Source organism: Patagioenas fasciata, chromosome 1 (assembly GCF_037038585.1).
Source record: "Patagioenas fasciata isolate bPatFas1 chromosome 1, bPatFas1.hap1, whole genome shotgun sequence".
NCBI classification, from domain to species: domain Eukaryota; kingdom Metazoa; phylum Chordata; class Aves; order Columbiformes; family Columbidae; genus Patagioenas; species Patagioenas fasciata.
In genome coordinates, this window is record NC_092520.1 from 135,792,933 (window position 1) to 135,812,206 (window position 19,274).

The following is a 19,274-nucleotide window of genomic DNA, read 5'->3' on the forward strand; positions in this document are numbered from 1 at the left end:
AAGGCGGATGATGCTTTTTATTTATGGTAGGAAAACTAAAGGATGCTGATGGCATGATGAAAAAAACCAGCTTTCTCATGAGAGAAGTAGGAGATAGTGCGATACAAATGAGCAGGAGGAGATTAAATTGTGGTATGGGAAGAAGAGGTGCTAGAGGAAACAGGCATATAAGAACAGGCACAAACACTTCTGTGACAGAGGAGAGAATTATAGGGGAGGGAAGAGAAGAGATGAGTGAGTCAGGGGCGACTACAATTGAGTGTGGGGGAGGATTTGATTAAGTTAGGGAAGTATTTGAGCTGTTTAGCTAGCAGAGGAAGAAATGGGAGAGAGGAGAGAATTGATTTGTAGCAGAAAAATCAGTGTGGTCACAGGAATTCCTTCAGGGAGAAACAGGCATGTCAGGATAGAAAGAGATCCAAAGCAAGGAGCTGGTAACTTAACCCTGAGATGGTAAAAAGGGGAAAATAAGAGTGAAGGAAAGTCAAGAGAAGGATAAAAAAAAAAAAAAAAGTCTATGAAAAAGTAAATGCTTGCTACTGGGCTGGGAAAAGATAAGGTCTGTGGTGCAACAGGGCTGATGCTGAGTAAGACTGTCAGTATGGTTGCAAAGGTGAAGCACCAGAGCAGAAGAAAGACAAGGAGCACAGATTGGATTGGTGAGGTCCAGGATGGATGACTGGTGCATGTGATGAGTAGGAGATGAGAACCAGGACTGCAGACAGAGTGAAAAGGAATAGATGCTGAAACATGGAGATAGCATTGAGATAAGTCATAGATAGGCAAGATCAAATATTCACATTGCTGAAATCATACTGTCATTCTGATCCTTAGCTCTTGAATGCAATTGTATAGCCCTAGGCTTTATTTTGTGTGTGCTAATCAAAATGCATCCAGTGTAATAAAGGGCATGTTAATTGTATCTGGCCTCATCATTGCCAAGTCAGATGTTCAAAAGTACTAAAGAAACTGTCTTCATAACATACCTGTGAAACAAGGTTTTATTTTGTCTGTATTCAAAAGAAAATGGAAATGCAGCCTAAAATGTATGCACTAGATTTGGCTGCTCCATCTACAGTATTTAGAATTGAATGTTTTCAGAATAACTAGCAAGACTTACTTCTTCACACAAGCTCAGTCATCAGACCAGACTTCATTATTTCAGTTTGGGTGCTCTAGAAATGAGAAATGCACAGTTGTTCATATTTGGGAAGGATGGCTCAGGTGAGTTGATTAGCATAATGTGAGAAATCTGTGGATGGAAGAAGATTCTGATCATCCAGGGACGCCAGTTACTTTCTTCCTCTTGTCATCTGTTCTCTTCATCCACCGTTTTCTGTCTGATTCACTGCACACCTTCAGATATTTGCAATGAGTGGAGACTGTAGTCCTATAGAAAAGCAATGTGTGATAATTCATATTTTACCTTCATGTGCAATGGGAGGAAATTAAAGTTTCTGGATACCTGAAAAGAGAAATGACAAAACTAAATCTCTGATGCACTTGATTCATCAATGGAGTTGGAACTATATATCTACTGAGTACACGTCTGTCACCAGAATTACTTTGAGTTAGTTAGCAATGGTATATTAATTCCTTCCATGCAGACTATTACTAGTCTACACAGGATGCATGTCTGCCTTTCGGATTCACTCAGAAAAGCTGCCAGCAAAGGTGCAGAGAGGCAAGAGGCCTCCTGTGTTGCTTCTGTTTCCTGCTGGAGAGGGTCTGGATTCCAGTTTTGTCTCTCAAGCTCCTTTTTGCCATCCTTTAGTAATTATTTACAGTAACATTCCTCTTCAAGCCATGAACTGGAGGATTCATGCCCATGTCCTCATGGCTGATTTTCCTTTACCATTCTTGAGGAATTCTTCCTTGCTTAATTCCTCTCTGTTCCTCCTTCCTCAGTTCCCAAATGCAATTTTGCTCTTTTAATGTCTTCCGTCCCATTTAGTGACATGTCCCAGCCTCACCTTTTCTTACCCATGGCCTAGTTTTCTTAAGCTTTTCATTCATCCGCTATCTCTCTTTTCTGATGTACTTTTTCCACTGTACATGCTTTGTAGTGACAGAACTGGAAGTTGAAGAGGAGCCTTTTTGTGTTGCTGGAAGCAGCAGGTTTCCAGCCTTCACTTCTGTGGGAGTCTCCATCCACAGCTCCTGTAGCGTAGGCTCAGGCTGTCCCTCTGTTGCAGCACAGGGCTCCGGTGGTCCTTAGCTCCGCAGAGCCACTGCCAATCTTCTCTTCTTCCTTCTGGCTGCTCACCTCCTCCTGCAGCTCCTTCACCAGCTGCCAGAGCACAGCTCCCACCAGCGAGGCCACCCCTCTCCCCAGCCCCAGGAAGAGGCACCAGACCAACCCTGCAGCCAGAGGCCTAGGCCACAGCATCCTCCTTCTAGAGCTCCGCGTGGGTCAAAGTCTCTGCTGTCCACAGGGGCATTTTCTGCACCCTGTGGTGGAGATCACACCATGTGGCACACACATCACCACGCTCGCTGTGTAGTCTTCAGTGCAGGTTCTGGGCTCCCTTTGCACTCCTCCCACAACAACTGCTGTAGCTTTACCTGCAAGCTGTGCTTCTGCTCCTGGCTGCAGAGCTCACCCACAAACACAGCAATGTCTCTCTGAAGTTGTTCTGGTTTGAATTCCTCCATCTGGAATGTAGAGGTACACAAGGTATTGTACACCATATCCTAGGTGCAAACTTCCTAGGGCCTTTTCAATGCATTTTTGTGTAAAACTGTCTACCCTGATGCAAGTGTGATCAGGAATGTTGTTTTTTTGTTGTTGTGACTGTTGTTTTGTTTGTGTTGTGGGTTTTTTTAGACCACATAATTTTGGGAGGCCATTAATGTTACTAAATGGTTCATAATTTCTAAATAGTAAACCTACACCAGAAATTTTTATTGCTGTCTGCTAAGGTGAATTGTAAGGTAGGTTTCTAAATGAGGTAGAAAAAAGTGAACTAGTGGAGGTGCTGTGTTTTCACTGACTTCTGAAGGAGTTTTTTCAGCAGTCCTTACAATCAGGAGGTGAGGCACTACTAATTTGTATTGCTAAATTTAGTTTCACCTCAGGGTTATCCATTGTTTTTGCAACCAGTCGTTTCAATTTTTCCCTCTATTGACGGTGCCCCGTTACTATCTTTACATTTCATAAGCACTTCTTTAATGCTTGTGCTATTGTGGTTAGTGAAAACACTACATACAATGAGACCTGAGGCTGATGATACCTGTAAAAGGTTCGTAACTTCTGAGCTTTTGATTCTGCCATTGTGATCTCCCCAGCAGCCAGCTTCCAACAGATCATTCGTCTTTTATACTCACCTCATCTTTTAAACTGTAGTTTCCTAGCTGGCTTCTTTTAGTGCATATTGTACTTCCTTGTTCAGACATTTGCTTTATGTTAATAATTTTTGCAAATTTACATACTTGTATATAAATTATTATTAAAATAATAAAAAAAACATATTTTGCCATATCTGAATGTCCCCTTCTGTGACATGTCATTAGTTCCTTCTCTTTCTGAAGGGTTTAAAAGTTGGTGTCTCATGTGAGCATTGTACATACCTCTCTGTACAACAGGAGAATGGGATTGCGGATATAACACTATTAAGCTCCTTCCTGGAGATAACGTTCTGACTGAAGGGTACTGTGGCAAACAGACAAGGGGGGGCGAGGTGCTTTGACCCAAAAAGTAGCTCAGACCTCTGTTTTCCAAGTTTAGAGAAAGTATCTGGGGATTTTTAGTGTTCAACAGCATATACTGGCTTCCTGTTATCTGTCTTGGGGACTTACTTACCTGACAGGTTTATGGAGTTTGAAGGGAGTCCTTTTGTAAACTAAGCACACATCTTCTGCCTTTAGAGTTATCTGTGCTCTGGCACTAGGTGAATTTTGAAAGTTTTGCCTGAAATTCCTTATATTCTGAATGGAGGGGGAAAAATCATTAAAACCAGGGTAGCTGATGCTTTGTGATTTTTTTTTTTTTTGTCTCTGAAAGCATTTGGAGTGCAGTCAAAATGGGCTTATTTGTATGTATTTGGAGCTCCCTCAAATCAGGGGAGGGATGATAAGGTATGAAAGTTAGTTCTCATGGAACCAAATGCAAGGTTTGCCTTATGCTACTTCTGCTTCTGTTATCTAATTAACTGAGCTCTGTTTTTTCTGATGTCATTTTGGTATTTTTAGGCTACACGTTGGTCTATCCAGCTGGTTGAAGCAAATCAAGGAAGTAATGAAAACACAGTTTCTTTTTGCAATGCAGTGGAGAAGTAAGTAATAAACCCCCCCACACCTTTCTTCAGCCAACTATGACATTTCACTTACATTAATTGTAACGGTTATCCCTGCATTCCTGAACAGTGCCATAATTCTAGTGTCCACTCAAATCTGGAAATGCTCCTAATTTTGATTTAAATATTAAAATCCACAAAGGATTATTAATTCTGAAAATATTTTCTCCTTTAGCTGTCCGCTTTATCAGTGATAAGTACATTTAAGTCTTCAGTGTTGATGGTTGATAGTGTGTGAAACTTAAGATCCATTTTCTGCCACTGTCTTGGATGATAATAGTGCCTGTGTAGCTTGGAGCAGGAGCTGACTGAAAACAGAATTACTACATCCTGTCATGATGAAAAGTGAGACAGCAAGTGACAAAAACTGCTTTAATTATTGCTTATCGTTACGGTTAATAGTGTGGCTTAATGGGATAGAACTCTTTTTACTTAATCTTCAGAAAAAGAAATTGTGTCGAAATCCAAGAGCACTAAGAAATACAAGTTTTTAGACCATCTGTGCAGATTCATTTTCCTGTGTAGATATTCACTGATCACACTATCAAGTTGTTAGCACAAATGCCTGCTTTTCCCCCCAGAAAAGTAGCTGGAAAATTGAATGCCTTTTTTTTTTCTAATTAGACTTTAATGAATCAACTGTATTCAGAATCAGCCAAGCCTGCTTCTCTACAAGGAAAAAAAAAAATCCAGTTTGATGATGCCCTGAAATTAACAGCGAATATATTACATATTGATACAGGGTGGACAGTCAGCTCTAAAAACATACTCATTCATGTATGTTTTGGTGGGATTTTTCCCTTCTTTTTTTTTTTTCACCCCACAGTTCATCAGTCTGAACCGCAACCCTGTTCTACAGATGCATGAAGTCACATTCCATATTACAGGCTTTCCTCTAAGATATTCAGATTTTTTTGATGTCCCAAAATTCTACATTTAAGTTGGTGCTATAATTACAGGAAAAGCTTTCGATTGATTTTGTTATTTTTTTTTTTTTAATAAATGAGATTGCTTACAGGGCTATAAAGATGAACATAATGAAGCCATTTCTGTTTTGCAGCAACTTCTTCAGTGTGCATTCCTAGCAAATACTCTTAAAAAGAAAGTGAGAGATATCTTTGCTTTCCTTCTATCAAATAAATGAGAAAGCATTCTTCGGACTAAATATCACAGCAAACCAAAGACCAAAAAATGTCATAAGCTTGCAGATAACTAACATATTCAGTCTTGCCAAATGAGCATCCTTCCAGTCCCCAAAGAATCTCAATAACTGGCAGTTTTATACATCAGAGGCAAGATGTATAATTCAAGCCCTATGTCATGCAGACTTTCACCTCCAGCACGTAGCTCAAATAGAAACCCATCATGTTTTCCTCTAGGTAGTATTTGTGCCGGTAGCATCGAAGCATTTCATTGTACGCAACTGTAAAGCTGTTTTAAAAATCCCTTTATCGGGTTACTTCCACAATTATGGACATGGCTATAGTGAACATTCATCCATCGGGGACTTAAAAATACATCCAAAAGAGAGTCTGATACCAGAAGGTGCCAGGGTTCAGTGGAGAAAAATGCCAAGTTCCTCCACCTTCTACTGACTTCAAGGATGTGCTGTGCAATGCAGAGAAATACATAGGCTTATGAAATGCTGAGAAATAGCAAATCCCTATAAATGTTAGTACTTTCTGCATACGTTGAGTTGTTGCAGCACAGAAAGCAAGTAGCACAAGATTTTCTTCATGTACTACTTGAACAGTATTTGAGTGACACCTTGGAAGAGCTAACCTTTCAAAATGTTGTGATGAGCATCTGTTGCCCACCTGCTCAGGCCAGAAACCCTTTAATCACTTGAAAACGATAGGTGGCTGTAAATGAGCAACAGTTTCTGGACGTGTGCATTTTTATCTGCAAAGCATACGAAGAAAGTTTCTGTCCCCACATTATCCTAACATACAGATAGTGAGGACGTAGGGAAGAAAATGAAGTTTGCTTAGTTTTGAAAGAACTGCCAATAACTTGAGGATGTGATTCACATCCCACATGTGTATGTAGCCCATTAATTTGATGCTGGAAAAAGGGTTGTGAAGTTTCCAGCCTTATTCAGTCTTTGGCCTTCTTACAGAAACAGGTTACAAGAGTGAATTTGGTGATAGGGAAAAGCTTAATGTGTACCTTGCTCACAAAGAAAATAGACTGACATCAACAGCATAGGTCACCAAAGCAGCTTCTGTGCTATAATGATTTTTCACCATGAGTATAAATCTATCTCATGTACTGGAGGTATTGTCAAGCCTCATTTCCTCCTACCCCACTGAAACATCATGCCCGGTGGCTTTTCACTATAAGAAATGGGCTGCTTCATTGGATTATTAATTTTGGAAGCCTAGTCTTTTCTTCCTTCTCATGCTTTAGAAATACGTGGCATGAAAGAGGCATTCATACTTTTGTTTAAGAGACTTGGGTGGCAGCCCTGAGGCAGGAGGTAACATAGTAATGAAGAACTTTATGTGAGAGAACTACGGTTCAAAATACACTGCAATCAGAGATAGTATAAAGTGCTGCCAACTCAGAAGCTACAAAATGCTGCTTGAACTAACAAACAAAAAAGAATGCAGTATGCTTAGTACAGCATGTTTTAGTTTAGCTGCTAAAATATTCAGGCCAATTAGTGAAATGTAAAGCTTCAGCTGAGGTAATACAATATGTACCCTTACCTGCAGCTGCAAAGTGTATTTGCTTAAAAAGCAAGTTTAATCTCAGCTGACAGGCATAATACCTGTGACCAATGTTCATTTTGAAATGGTATCTCAGGAGGAATTAGTTTCTGCAAGTCTTCGGTAATTGAAAGGAGGAAGTGCAGTATATTTTATAGGTAATGATATATAAGATCAGAGGGACTCAATGACTGTAGCAGTTATTCCTCTCTACAGACATGTGCATAAATACTGAGGGTTTTAGTAATGAGGATTTCAGATTGGATTCTAGAGCACTGTGAAAATAGGGAGTTTTAAAGATTTTGCATAGAAAGCATGTTCATGTATTCATTTTGACCAGCTGTCCTATCACAGCTGTCTGTGCACGTGCTCTTGGTTAGTTTTATGTTAAAGCTCTGCTATTTAAGCACATATTTGAGCACCCTCATTTCTTCTGTGCTCAATGTACATTGAAGTCTGTGTTTAAACTCCTTTTGGCTTCACTGAGGTCAGGCTCACCAGTGATTCTGTGAAGTGCATGAATATTGTACTGATAGTTTTCCTATTAAGTAAAAGGTATAGTTATATGTATGCTATCTGAAATGTAGTTATCTCACTAATGTATGAAAAGAAAGCTTGGGTTGCTACCATTTTCCCCTCTGCACAAAATTTTATTACTAACAGCTATTAATATGTACTATTATTGTTATTATTAAAGGTATCTTGTAAAATTTTGGCTTGCTCTTACAAGAGAACTGAAATGCATACCTGTTTAGACATAAGTTCATCACACATTCTTTTCAGAATAAGAAATGCCTATCCTGCTTTTGACTTGAAGACAAACACTGGGAAAATCTGGAGTGTCACAACAAGGTTCCCAGAGCATATCCTTGGAGAATCAAAATTCAGAATCAGTGTTTGGACAGATTCTTCACCATATCCTCTGCTTCTTACGCAACATGGTAAGTGATTGGGGTGTTCATATCCTTGCACAAGTCAGTTCCATGGAGATGATAACAAAATGCATTTGTTATCAGGAAAGATAATTGGAAGGCAAGCCTTCTGTGAGTCTTGAGTGCATACTTTGTCAGACACATTCAGTATATTTGAAGTAAAATGAAAATCACAATAAAATATATGAACTTTGCTGGTGTGTAGATCTCTACTTTCTTTAATCTTAATTGGGACCAATTCTGGCAGTTGCAAATGGGCCATCATTTAGACTTTTATCCAGAAGGAATTTGAGCTTGTGCCTAATTTAAAGTGTAGTGGTAGTCCCCATATAGTCATGCAACTTTTCACAGCCTTGGCCCTGTTTCTGAATCAAGACTTAACAGTCTGCAGTTGCTAAGACTCCTCTGCACCCAGGGTTATGTACAGGTCAGAGGAAGTACACATAGGTCATAAAATGAAAGTAGAAATTCCAACAGGGTGGAAAAAGTGGAGAATAATTAAAGGTTAGAACAGTTTGTGCAGAGAGGTTGTGGAGTCTCCATCGCTGGAGGTTTATAATGTCTTACAGGACAAAACCCTGAACAAACTGACCTGAATTTAGTGTTGACCCTCATTGCAGAGGAGGCTGGACTAGATGGACCTAATGAGGCCCTTCCCAACCTAAATTATTCTGTCACTAGTAGCTGTGGGAAGCTACCATGGCTTCTGTGCATCCTGTATCTATGTTAAATGGGAGGATCTTTGATTCTAGCTCTGCTAATTTTTATTACTTAAAACATAAATGCAAAAATGAAATAAATCATCTTCCCCTGCTCTTCCTGTACTGCTTCTTTAAGTGATAGTGGGGTTTTTTATGAATCTTTTCTTCAGTTTTCAAATAATTATTTGGCTGTAACAGGCTAAGTATGAGTTTGTTTGACGGGTTGAAAGCTGAAAATCCAAAGCTCTACAGAATGTCAGTCAATATATATTAAAAAAAAAAAAATCTTCATAAATGACTTAGCCAGGATTTACACATTTATTCATACAAGTTTGTTTGCTTGATTTGAGAGCATCTATAGTACAGTTATTGGAAAGGCTGGAAAAATAGGAGGTTGTATCCTCTCAAACCAATATTATATAGATTCCATGAAACAAAGGGCTGAAGATCTTGGGACACTCGGACCTGATGGTAGTATTTCCAGCACTCCTGTGAGCTAGGCAAGGGGTCTACGCTTAAGTTCCCTGTAATGCAAAAGTCTTAACTGCTGACAAATGTTTTATCATACAGCATCATTTACTCTACAGATTGGTTGAGTTTCAGTCTGCTTTATTTTAAAAAATGCTTTAGAAGGCACAGCTAAAACTGAAGGCGATATAATAAACAGTCCCTATTCATAAACTCTCTTACAGACTACATAAACAATAAGATATAGTTAAAATGGGGGGAGGAGGTACACTTTTTTGCCTCATCTAGTACAAAGAATTGTTCAGCCATGCAAAAATATTTGGCAGAGAATGGAAAGCCAAATGGGTCTGTAGGGTGCAAGTGAATGATACTAGTAAATTTCAGATTTTTTCCAACAAGTGACCTGAAAAAAGTGCATGTTAAATTTTTAATTGAAGATTCTGTGCCATTCTTTTTTTTTTCTGGTGTGTATAAATTTAGCATATGGGCGCTGCAGTTTACGTGTCAAAACAGCTATGAGGAGCTGCTTTTGTGTTGTCAAAAGGCTAGGTGTTCGTAACAAGCAAAACTGGTAGAAAAAGTTTAATCAAAGTGGGTTTCTGAGAAAAATAGCGTTGTGAAGAAAATTAAAATTTTCAGAAGGACCTTTTGAATTCATTGACACATTTGTTTTTCCTTGAGGAAAAGCAAACCAAAGCAAAATCCAGGCTAGCTATGGTTAACCAGCTCTGGGTTTTTTCAGCCTTGTTTTTGTCACAGCCTCATCCCCTAGAAATGTCAGCTGTTCTCTGAAGTTTTTTTCAGTATCACATTCCCTTCAACTTCCCTGCAAAAACAATTTTGCGTTTCCTGGTTTGTTCTAAAATAATAGCATGGCAACTCTGAACCAGATTTTTCAATATCAATTGGCTGCGCTGGACGACAGGGTAATTCAGAACACGGTTAAACCAAATGAAACTGGTTGGTTAAGCTCCATCTGCAGCTGTTGTCTGAATGGGCCTGGAACAGTGTAAATTAGTCAACACACAAGTCTGGGTTCCATGTTTAGTTTCTGGGGTTTTGCATTTAACTGTAGGTAGTGTCCCTTTCTGTTCACTTTAAGGTTCACTTAAAGTTTCTAATAAAGATTTTTTACTGCTGCTAATTTTGAAGCAATAAACATCATGTAGGAAAAACTGAAAGGAAAATCTACTTTGGCTTTTCTTTTATCAGTTACAGACAATGAGATTACCTGAGAATCGTGGAGGAAGGCCAGACTATTTTGCATTTTAAAACCATCTCAGTACATGATATGAAGATTTTTCACTGAAGAGTCAGGTCTTTTTTTCTGCTAGAGAGTGGTGTATCTCAGACTTGCATCATCAGTACTGGTGTAGTACACTATGCATGCCTGTGAAGAGCAAATTTGCCAGATATGTTTGCAGTTTGACTGTTTTCATTTTTTTTTTTATCAGGTCGTCTTAAATGCAGAGAGAGAAAGTGTATTGGCAGGATTGGAAAATGGCTTAAAGAGCTGAAGTAGCGCTGGGGAAAATGCTCAAAATGCTAGAATATTTCTGAACAGCAGATTGTACTAATTTGCATAGAACTTAGTTTATATGCATTACATATAAGCTATGTAATAATATAATATATAATTATATACTATTACAATGTCACTACACATAATATTAAATAATATTAACATATGATATATTGTGTATATAATACATATATTAAAATGCATATGAGAATTAATTTACCTCTTGATTATGACTAAAAACACATGCACAGTAGAAACAATAGCAAGTAAAATTCTGGAGCCTTCTTGGGTCATGAGCAGAAACTGAGCCAACTTTTGCATCAGGCCATGTTTGCACATGGGAAATGTACCAAGATACTCATCAGGGAAATAAAAAAAAAAAAGGCTATATTTCTCTTTCACTTGGGAAAATTGCTTAGCTCTTCATTTCAGCAACCTAAAAAATTGCTAATTTTCTCCAAATGGACATAGATTCTGTGACTTGGTTTAAAGCATTTGAAGTGAAATTAAAAAAAAAAAAAAAAATCAGGTGTGGCTTGATCTAATTCCTCTTGATGGAGCTAGTTTGCAGCAGTAGTTAGGAATTGCAAATAAATCCTTATTTTCTTTGCTCAGGTATCTAACCTGGAATTCTCTAGCAAGCTACTGTTAATTTTTCTTGCTATCTTTATTTACAGCTGGCTGTATCACTCGTGACTTAATTGTGGAGATCCTCCGCTGCACCAATCAATACCCAGTCCAGGAGGAATGTCTCCTAAGTGTCTGTGGATCTGATGAATTCTTGCAAAAGTAAGTATCTCATTAAGAGATGTTATTGAGTATGCATTGTGTAATAAAAGCTGTGCATTTAATGCACTCTGCTTACATGCCATCTAAACAGAAACACAGGCAGAGTTAGAGTATTGTGTTCCAAATACTTAATGTATGGTTTCTGAAACTCCCAGAACATGTGGTACTTATGTTCTACAGAGATGACGGTGTGCTCTAGTGCAAGGCTTCAAATCCTGGCTCTTTTATAGAAGCTTTGTGCAGCCTTGAATAATTTGTTTCACTCCCTTGCTCGTCTGGTCTTTCTCATCTGTAGTACAAGCATCAAGCTACTTCCGATACCTCACAGGAATGTTATAAGCATGAGGGAATATGCATATCCTCAAAGAAGGAAATTACCAAAGAGAGGAGAAAGAGTATTACATAGCCGCATAGCAGGTCATTTTTCTTCATATCCAGTTGCAACAGTAGTAAAACAAATGAAGTCACCCCTTTGATGCTGACTGCAAGTGGAAGAAAAACACATACATACAAACAGGTCTTTCTGAATGTATGTAGTCTACAAGCAAGAAAGTAAATACTCTGATTTGCATTAATTCTGGTGAACTCTTGTGGTGGTTGAAAGCACTGCTGGACTCAGCTAGTTGTTTCTTGCCCTCTGGCGCTTAAATTCAGCTGTCAGCAAAAGTGAGCAGATTTTGTGTTGAAGCAGCTAAAGTGCAGGCTCTTCTTGTCAGCTGTGCTGTGGGGACAGTGACTTTCAGCAGAAGGGTAGAAGCTGGCAGCTCTCTGTGGTAACATGCTAGGCTGGCACTGCAGGAATCACAGCTCATCTGTTAGGGATATGAAAATGAATTGGATAAAATAGTATATGTCTATAATTGAAAGGGAAATTTTTATAATTGAAGCAGTCATATTTGCAGTATAGTGTAAAGATTACCTGAACTAGCCCAAAGCAAGTCAGCTTGATTAATGGAAGTGATGTAGTTGCAAGAGCAAGTGTCACACTGTGGAAATTAGCTTTGCTCTGTAGCCAGCTTGGACACTTCTACTCTTACAGGTCAAATGTTCAGATGTTTATTATGAATTATGCTTTGCAACTAAAGATAGAGACTTGGCCGTTTCTGAGCCCACTCTTGTTCAAATCTCCATAAATCAGCAGCTGGTACAGCAGAGCACTGTGTGAAGCATTATGGCGCTGGAACTGCTGAGCAGATAATCAGGTCATACATGGATTTGTTAATTACATAAGATGGCTGGCGCTTTATTCTTTTTTTTTTTTTTTTTTAATTTTTCGAGTCTCCTCGTTTCAAAGTAATTGCTAAAGAAAGGGGAAATAATGAGTCATTGTATTGAGGGTGAGCTGAGTGCATTTCAGTACAGTGTACAGTATGTTCTAAACAGTTTTATTTTCACTGTTGGGAAGAGCACATCAATAGTGGACTGTTTAAATTCCTGCACTTGCAGAACCTCTGCACGTCTCATTAGCAGTGAAACAAGGTCAATAATGTTCTCAGCTTTTTTGCTTTGTGCCTTCACTGTTGTGCAGAAAGCACTGAGCTGCATTTCTGGCTTCAGTAGCTCGTAACTCTATGCTATGGCATACTTTCAGCTCCTTTTAGTCTACCTCCTCATAAGCATCCTGTATCTGAAATTTGAAACCCCAGACGGTAATGATCCCTTGGGTAGCTTAACATGGCCTGCAGAGTTGCCTCAGGGTGAAATTTTTCCTATGTTAGTGCTATCTTTTAGTGCAAATTGCTTTCTTCCTGCTGTTGTTAACAGTGATTTGATGTACTTGTGCAGAGTTCTTCCCCAAAAGAGTATTTGGAAATAATTCAGGGATGAATTCCAGTAGAAGTTCCCCACGTTAGAGACGGCAAAGGAAATAAATACTCTGCTGCTCTGGCTTCATTGTAATCCAAAAAAACCCTCAAGTGAAGCCAAGACAGTGACATGATGAATTGCTCTTAGACCAGAGTGATTTAGTGAACCAGACAACGTTCTGAAGATGTGTCAAAAGCTCTCTTTTATTATTATATTGGACTGTGTTAATGAGCATGTCACACTGCTTCCTGCAGAAGCACCTGAAAGACTTGATGATTTCTGGAATCCATTTGCCTTTGAATGAGACAGGGAAAAAATACTTGTGTGTTTATGACCATTACACTCAGCACCACAAGATTCCATCATCCATTATTCCTTCCTGAGGAGATGTCTTTGAGCTTCACGTCCTATCTGACTCACAAGTAGAATATCAGGTTTTTAATATCCAAATTTTAAAAACATCAGAAGGCTGCATGTAGACTACAGGTCAGTCCATAACTAATAGATCCATCTGTGAAATTCTGATTGGGAGTTTCATTTGGTTTCTGGTCTTTAAGTTCCATTTTGTTTACTGTTCAAAAATCCTGGCCTTGTCCTAACCTGCAGGTTTTCTTTTTTTACGTAGGCTTCCTTTTCTCACATGTTTTTCTTACAGCACCTGGAGAAACTTTCAGGAGACATTGCCACCTGCCCCTGCCCCTTTTGTCTCTATCAGTAACTGCACAAGTCACTTCACTAGTTGATTTGCTGCAGTTCCTTGCTGAGATGTTCAGTGCATCTGGAGGCAGTATGCTCTCTGAAAGACAGAGACTCTTTGAAAGCATAGAGGAGTAAAACCATATCTATGTCATCAGTTTTAATAACTGTTCATGGAAGTTTCTGGTTTTCATACATATCCATAGACCCTTCTCTTGGTTTTCCAGCTGTGGGTGTGCTCTCATTCCCTTACACTTATACTGTTCATGATCATCTTTTATTTCTTGGAGGACCATCTGCTGTTTCTAACAATTCTTTGCCTTACCATCCTGTCATCCAAACCTTCTCCATCTACCCTTGAGTCTTGCTCTCACAGTTCCCTGTCTTTCCTTAGATTTAGAATGGGTGCCCCTAAGAATGATTTTGTGATACCCTTCATGAAAGATGTTATATAGAAATAAATTGAACTGGGGTTAAACAGCCTGTGTCAAATAACTCCTAGCTCTCAATACCAGAAACAAGCCAAAACCAACCCTTCTCATGTGACAGCAATTAATCAATCCTTCATTTAGACTTTTCTGCCTTGAAAGCTACAGTCCAGAGCATCCTAAAATGCCTAATAAGACAAAGCCCATCTCCCCCCCCCCTTTTTTTTTTTAAATTGATCTATCTGTTAGCAAGAGGTTGCAGTAATGCAGATCCAGCAAAGGAATATAGTCCAAGGGTATTTAGAAGCTTTATTCCTAAACATGCCTTTTTTTTTTTTCCTTTTGAAGGCATCAGATTTTGTAAAGGATCTTTTCATATGTATTTTTAGTTCCATCCACACTCTACCACAGTGTAATTTGCTTACTTACTGATTACTGCTTTGCAGTTTAGCCAACAAAGTGAGCAGGGGTATGGAAAAGAAAAGTCTAAATGCTTATCATTTATGCTCACATGCTTGCCTGTGGCCTTATTGATGACATTATTTTCCTTACTAATTCTGTTCTCTGAGAACTGACATCTAAATAAGAATTGGTTTTCACTCAGAGTGAAGTTTAAACTATTAATTATATACTGGGCAGAGTTATGTTCATGCAGATTGGGATGATAAGAAGCAAGCACCTTTTGGATGAATATGTTCTTTATAAAAAAATAAAATTCATTTTCTCTTGTCACTGTAGCTTAAGTTTCTCGTTCAGAGATGCTGCTCAACTGAGTCCTTTTAAAAAAAAAAAAGAAAAAAGTCTGATTGAACTACATTAGGATTTGGAGCTTGTAGTACATCAGAGAACCTTGATGTGGGTAACCAAATCATCTAGTGGTGGGAGATTCTCAAGAGGCTGAGGGATTTTTCCCTTTCTTTGTTTCTGATATATTGTGGGACCACAGGCAAGTCACTTTACTTTGACTATTTCATTACCTTGTCTCTTAAAGACAAAGACTGCCTTTTACTTTATGCTTTTGTCGTGGCATTCTGATCAAAACTGTATTCTCCACATAGTAATTCCAGCAGAAAATAGGGGGAAAACTGTTGAGTTAATAATGTTGTGCTTTTTTATTTGTGTTTCCTTCACAGATCTCAGAATGCTGTGAACCAGTTACTAGTAATTATGCCATATTCCAAAGGGGGCTATATTAACTTAATCTTAGTAGTATAGATATAGCAGCAGATCTGAAGAGTGTGTTACAGCCTGGGATACAGCTAAAAGCTAGTCTGTCAATCTATGGCAAAGCTATGCCTTTGTTTCTTATAGTTCACTTGTCATCTAGACCAGGTTTCCACGTTATTTTACTGAGGCATTAATCCATTTTGTCTAGTCTCTTGTGCCACAGTACCTGTCAAAACTTTTCTCTTTGTATTTGTGCAAATGAAATCCACTCATTAATTCAACTGTGTGGCCAGTACTTCTGACTGCAATGTTTGAGGCAGCATTGCTATGTCAATAAAGGATTTGTTGACGTAAAACATCTGCCTGACACAGCAGAGCTAACAAAAAAACACTAGTGCTAAATGTAGTTATAACCACTAAGTTCAACCTCTGTTGGTGTAGCTTGTTTTGCCTGATAGCATGATGACGTGGAATAGTTATACTGGCAAAAGTAACTACAGAGGAGGGTATGGCTGTACCAACTTATATTAGCAGAATGCTCCTCTCTATTGGTATAGGTATACTGACTTCTGTCATCAGCCTGGTGCAGTGTAGGTGTTGCAATAGGAATCTGTATACTGGAGGAAACTGCAAAAAGTGGCTCAGGACTCATAGATGTGCTTCCTTATAATTTTCTTGTTACAACACCAGTCCTAAGGTTGAAGGTAAGGCAGAATGGAAAGAGCAGGAATAATGCTTGGGTAAAAGGTTAAAATAAACAGGTGTGAGACAGTTCTAAAGGATGCAAGGATTGCGGGAGACTTCATCATTAGAGTCACAAGGCAGACATGATTAGGTGAAATGAGGAGAGGAAGAAGTTTCAGGACAGCCATGGGTAGGCACAACACAGACATGAACTGAGGAGCAACAGAAGAGAATCTCTGCATTGGTGCAGTCCCAGGAACTGGGAATCAGTTGCTTGGGGAATCCAACACACTTGGACTTTTGCTTCTAAAGGGTTTAGAAAAGGGTTGAGGCTTAACAGTGATCTGCTTTCCACCAGTATGGGTATTTCCCTGTGTCGATGTTAACTTCTCTCACTCTTATATCTGTACTTTATGCTCTTAAAATCAAGGAATTTTGCGAATGTATGAAAACACTATCAGAGGACCTTGCTTTAGGTACTTGCTATGTCATGTAGAAATGGGTTTGTCCTCTGTGATGTATATGTTTAAAATAGAAATGTAAAAATCCTATATCTACACTCACAGTGTAGGTTGGTGCAGAACAAGATATTACAAGATATATGAATTCCATGTAATTGTGATGAATGGCAATTATGTACAGAACATTTATTTGAGTTTAACCATTCATTTGTGCTGGAGACCTATTCTGCCATGTAAGGTATGAGTCTCTCCTGTAAGTCACACTTTCCATGACTTATTCATAGTGCAACAGTTTTTTTTTTTAAACTAAATCCAGCCAGTTTTATTCAAACATTCCATCAAAAGCCCTTTTAGGTAGAAAGAAACACCGTTTACCTTTTGGTGCTTGTACGGCTGAAGACTTGAAAAAAGCAACATGAATCTAGTTGAACACACACTAGAGTTGTAACTGATGATGCATGTTAACTTCTTCTGGTGATAAATTTGCCTTTACAAAAATCAATGTCATTTTTCCTGCCTATTAATCCCAAAAAGATTTTTTTTAATGTAAAAAAAAAAAAAGTTCGCCTTAATTCTGAAATAAGTTTTGCATTATTTCACCTGATTAAAACAAAAAATGGAATGGAAAGGCTGAGATTATTTTTGTTCCAAGTAATTTTAAGACAGTGATAAACTAGGGCTTAGAAGAAGTTGCCAAGAGTAATAAGTAGACTAGCAACTACTCTGAAGAGGCAAATAAGAACAAGAAGTTCCCTTTTCCTGGAGGTCTAGAGTATCCTTGACCATCACAGTAGTTCGTAGGAGCCACTCCAGCTGAGTAGAGCTTTGCATCTGACCTTAGCTGACATATGATTTGAGAAGACTGACTCACAGCTGCTTTAACTATCTATGGGAGCTGCACAGGGTGGGAACTTTACTTTCTTTGAGAATCAAGGGCCATCTGTCTTAATGTATGTGCTTTTCAGACTTGTAGTCAATATTTGATTTTCAAGTTGGGTATCAAATGCTGCAAGTCGTTCTGCAGTGGTGCATTCAAAACCAAGATACTTTGTATAAATTGCAATAATTTGGGTTTGAAGAATATGCATGAATAATCTCAAGGGAGCATGTGCAGTTTGTTTAGGATGTTCTTTCTTTGTTTCATTGCTGTTCTGTTACAGTAGTTAATGGTTATAGATACAACTAAGCAATTATTCTCAAATTCTTTCACCAGAAAATATACCAGAACCAAACTCCATCAGTTTTCACAGAAATAGGTGCCTAGTACAGATTTTATATTATTCAGTCTGCTTTGCACTTAGAATTTAGTCCACCAGTGCTTTTAGGAGAAGCAGAGAGGTGAAAAAGAAGGAAGTGGCAAAGTGACAAGCAGAGGTAACTTTTTTTTTTCTCCCCAAACTGTAGTAATCATACTTTGGGCAGCCATGAAACTCTTCGCAAGGCAACCACCTGCATTCAGCTTCGACTACACAACACCTGTAATTTGAAGCAAAATTTGGCTCGAACGGTATGTTGTCTTATTCTTTTCTTTCTTTCAGCATCCCTGAAATAATAAAATTCCACTAATCCTTTTATGTAGCAGCCTGCAGGAATAATCAAAATTATTTGCGTTCCTGAGAATCCATATAATTATTGCAGAACTCCAGTTGAAACATACTGGGGAACATCTCTGCTTTGCTCCTGTACTTGTATCTAGTGAGTTACTGTAGAGAACACGCAACTGAAAAAGACCAAAACTTATCTTTTTAGAAAAAAAAAGATCAGTTTTCTCAAAATTTATTGCTATTTATTTTAGATGGTCAGAAAACTAGTATTTTTGATTGGCCTTCCTATGTTTCGAAATATAATGCTCAAAACCACTCAAAGTTCTGTGTATAGTCAATTAGATCTGGATTCTTGTCATTATCACTGAAGAACAGAGTAGGCTGGTGTTTTTGTGCATGTGTGAGGCATGTTTGTCTGTGTGTCTGTGTGCTTGTTTTTAGACATGCAGAAAGGATCAGTTACAAGCAAGCGGGTGACCTTTAATTTTATTTTGATTTTGTGAGACATGAGATTTATCAGCCTTAACACTCTTGAATAAAAGTCTTTTAAGATCTGAATTGTCAGCATAACTAGATTCCTACTAAACTCCCAAACAAAGCTTATACAGAGAACATAAGATCATCTTAATGATATAGAAACGTATCAAAGCTGAGTTTTATACAGTCTAGCCAAAGAGCTTCTGTTGACCGGAGTGGGAATTCTACATCTTCCACATTTTCCTCCACACACTGAAACCTTGAGAATGACAATCAATGTGGAAAATATCCAATAGTTCTCTTGTCAAATGATGGGCCAGCGTACATGCGTCACAATAATACTGAATAATGACTGCTAGGTTTGTTTTGACTCTGCACCTGCCCTATTCTGTATTTTAACCTTGGGGGTCTTTAAGAGGTGACTCTTAAGCACAAATTCCAGAAGTTCTAGTGGGTCAGGAATGTTAAATTCCTAGTGGCTGGGTGATGTTTAGGGAGAAATGCGCAGTGGTACAGTGTAGAAGCAGAAACCTTTATCCAGATACCTTTTCCAGTGAGTGCTCCTATCCAAGAGACCCATTTTTTAAGAGTTC

The 19,274-nt window shown here is 38.5% G+C and overlaps 1 protein-coding gene across 1 annotated transcript in view; it reads left to right on the plus strand.

The window, feature by feature from the left end:
• PIK3C2G (phosphatidylinositol-4-phosphate 3-kinase catalytic subunit type 2 gamma) overlaps positions 1-19,274 on the plus strand; it is a 275,634-nt gene that overhangs the window by 22,584 nt on the left and 233,776 nt on the right. Inside the window, exons 7-10 of the mRNA XM_065846452.2 lie at positions 4,192-4,274; positions 7,790-7,947; positions 11,307-11,418; positions 18,065-18,167. Of these exons, the coding sequence (XP_065702524.2) occupies positions 4,192-4,274; positions 7,790-7,947; positions 11,307-11,418; positions 18,065-18,167 (456 nt within the window). The remainder of the gene's footprint in view (positions 1-4,191; positions 4,275-7,789; positions 7,948-11,306; positions 11,419-18,064; positions 18,168-19,274) is intronic.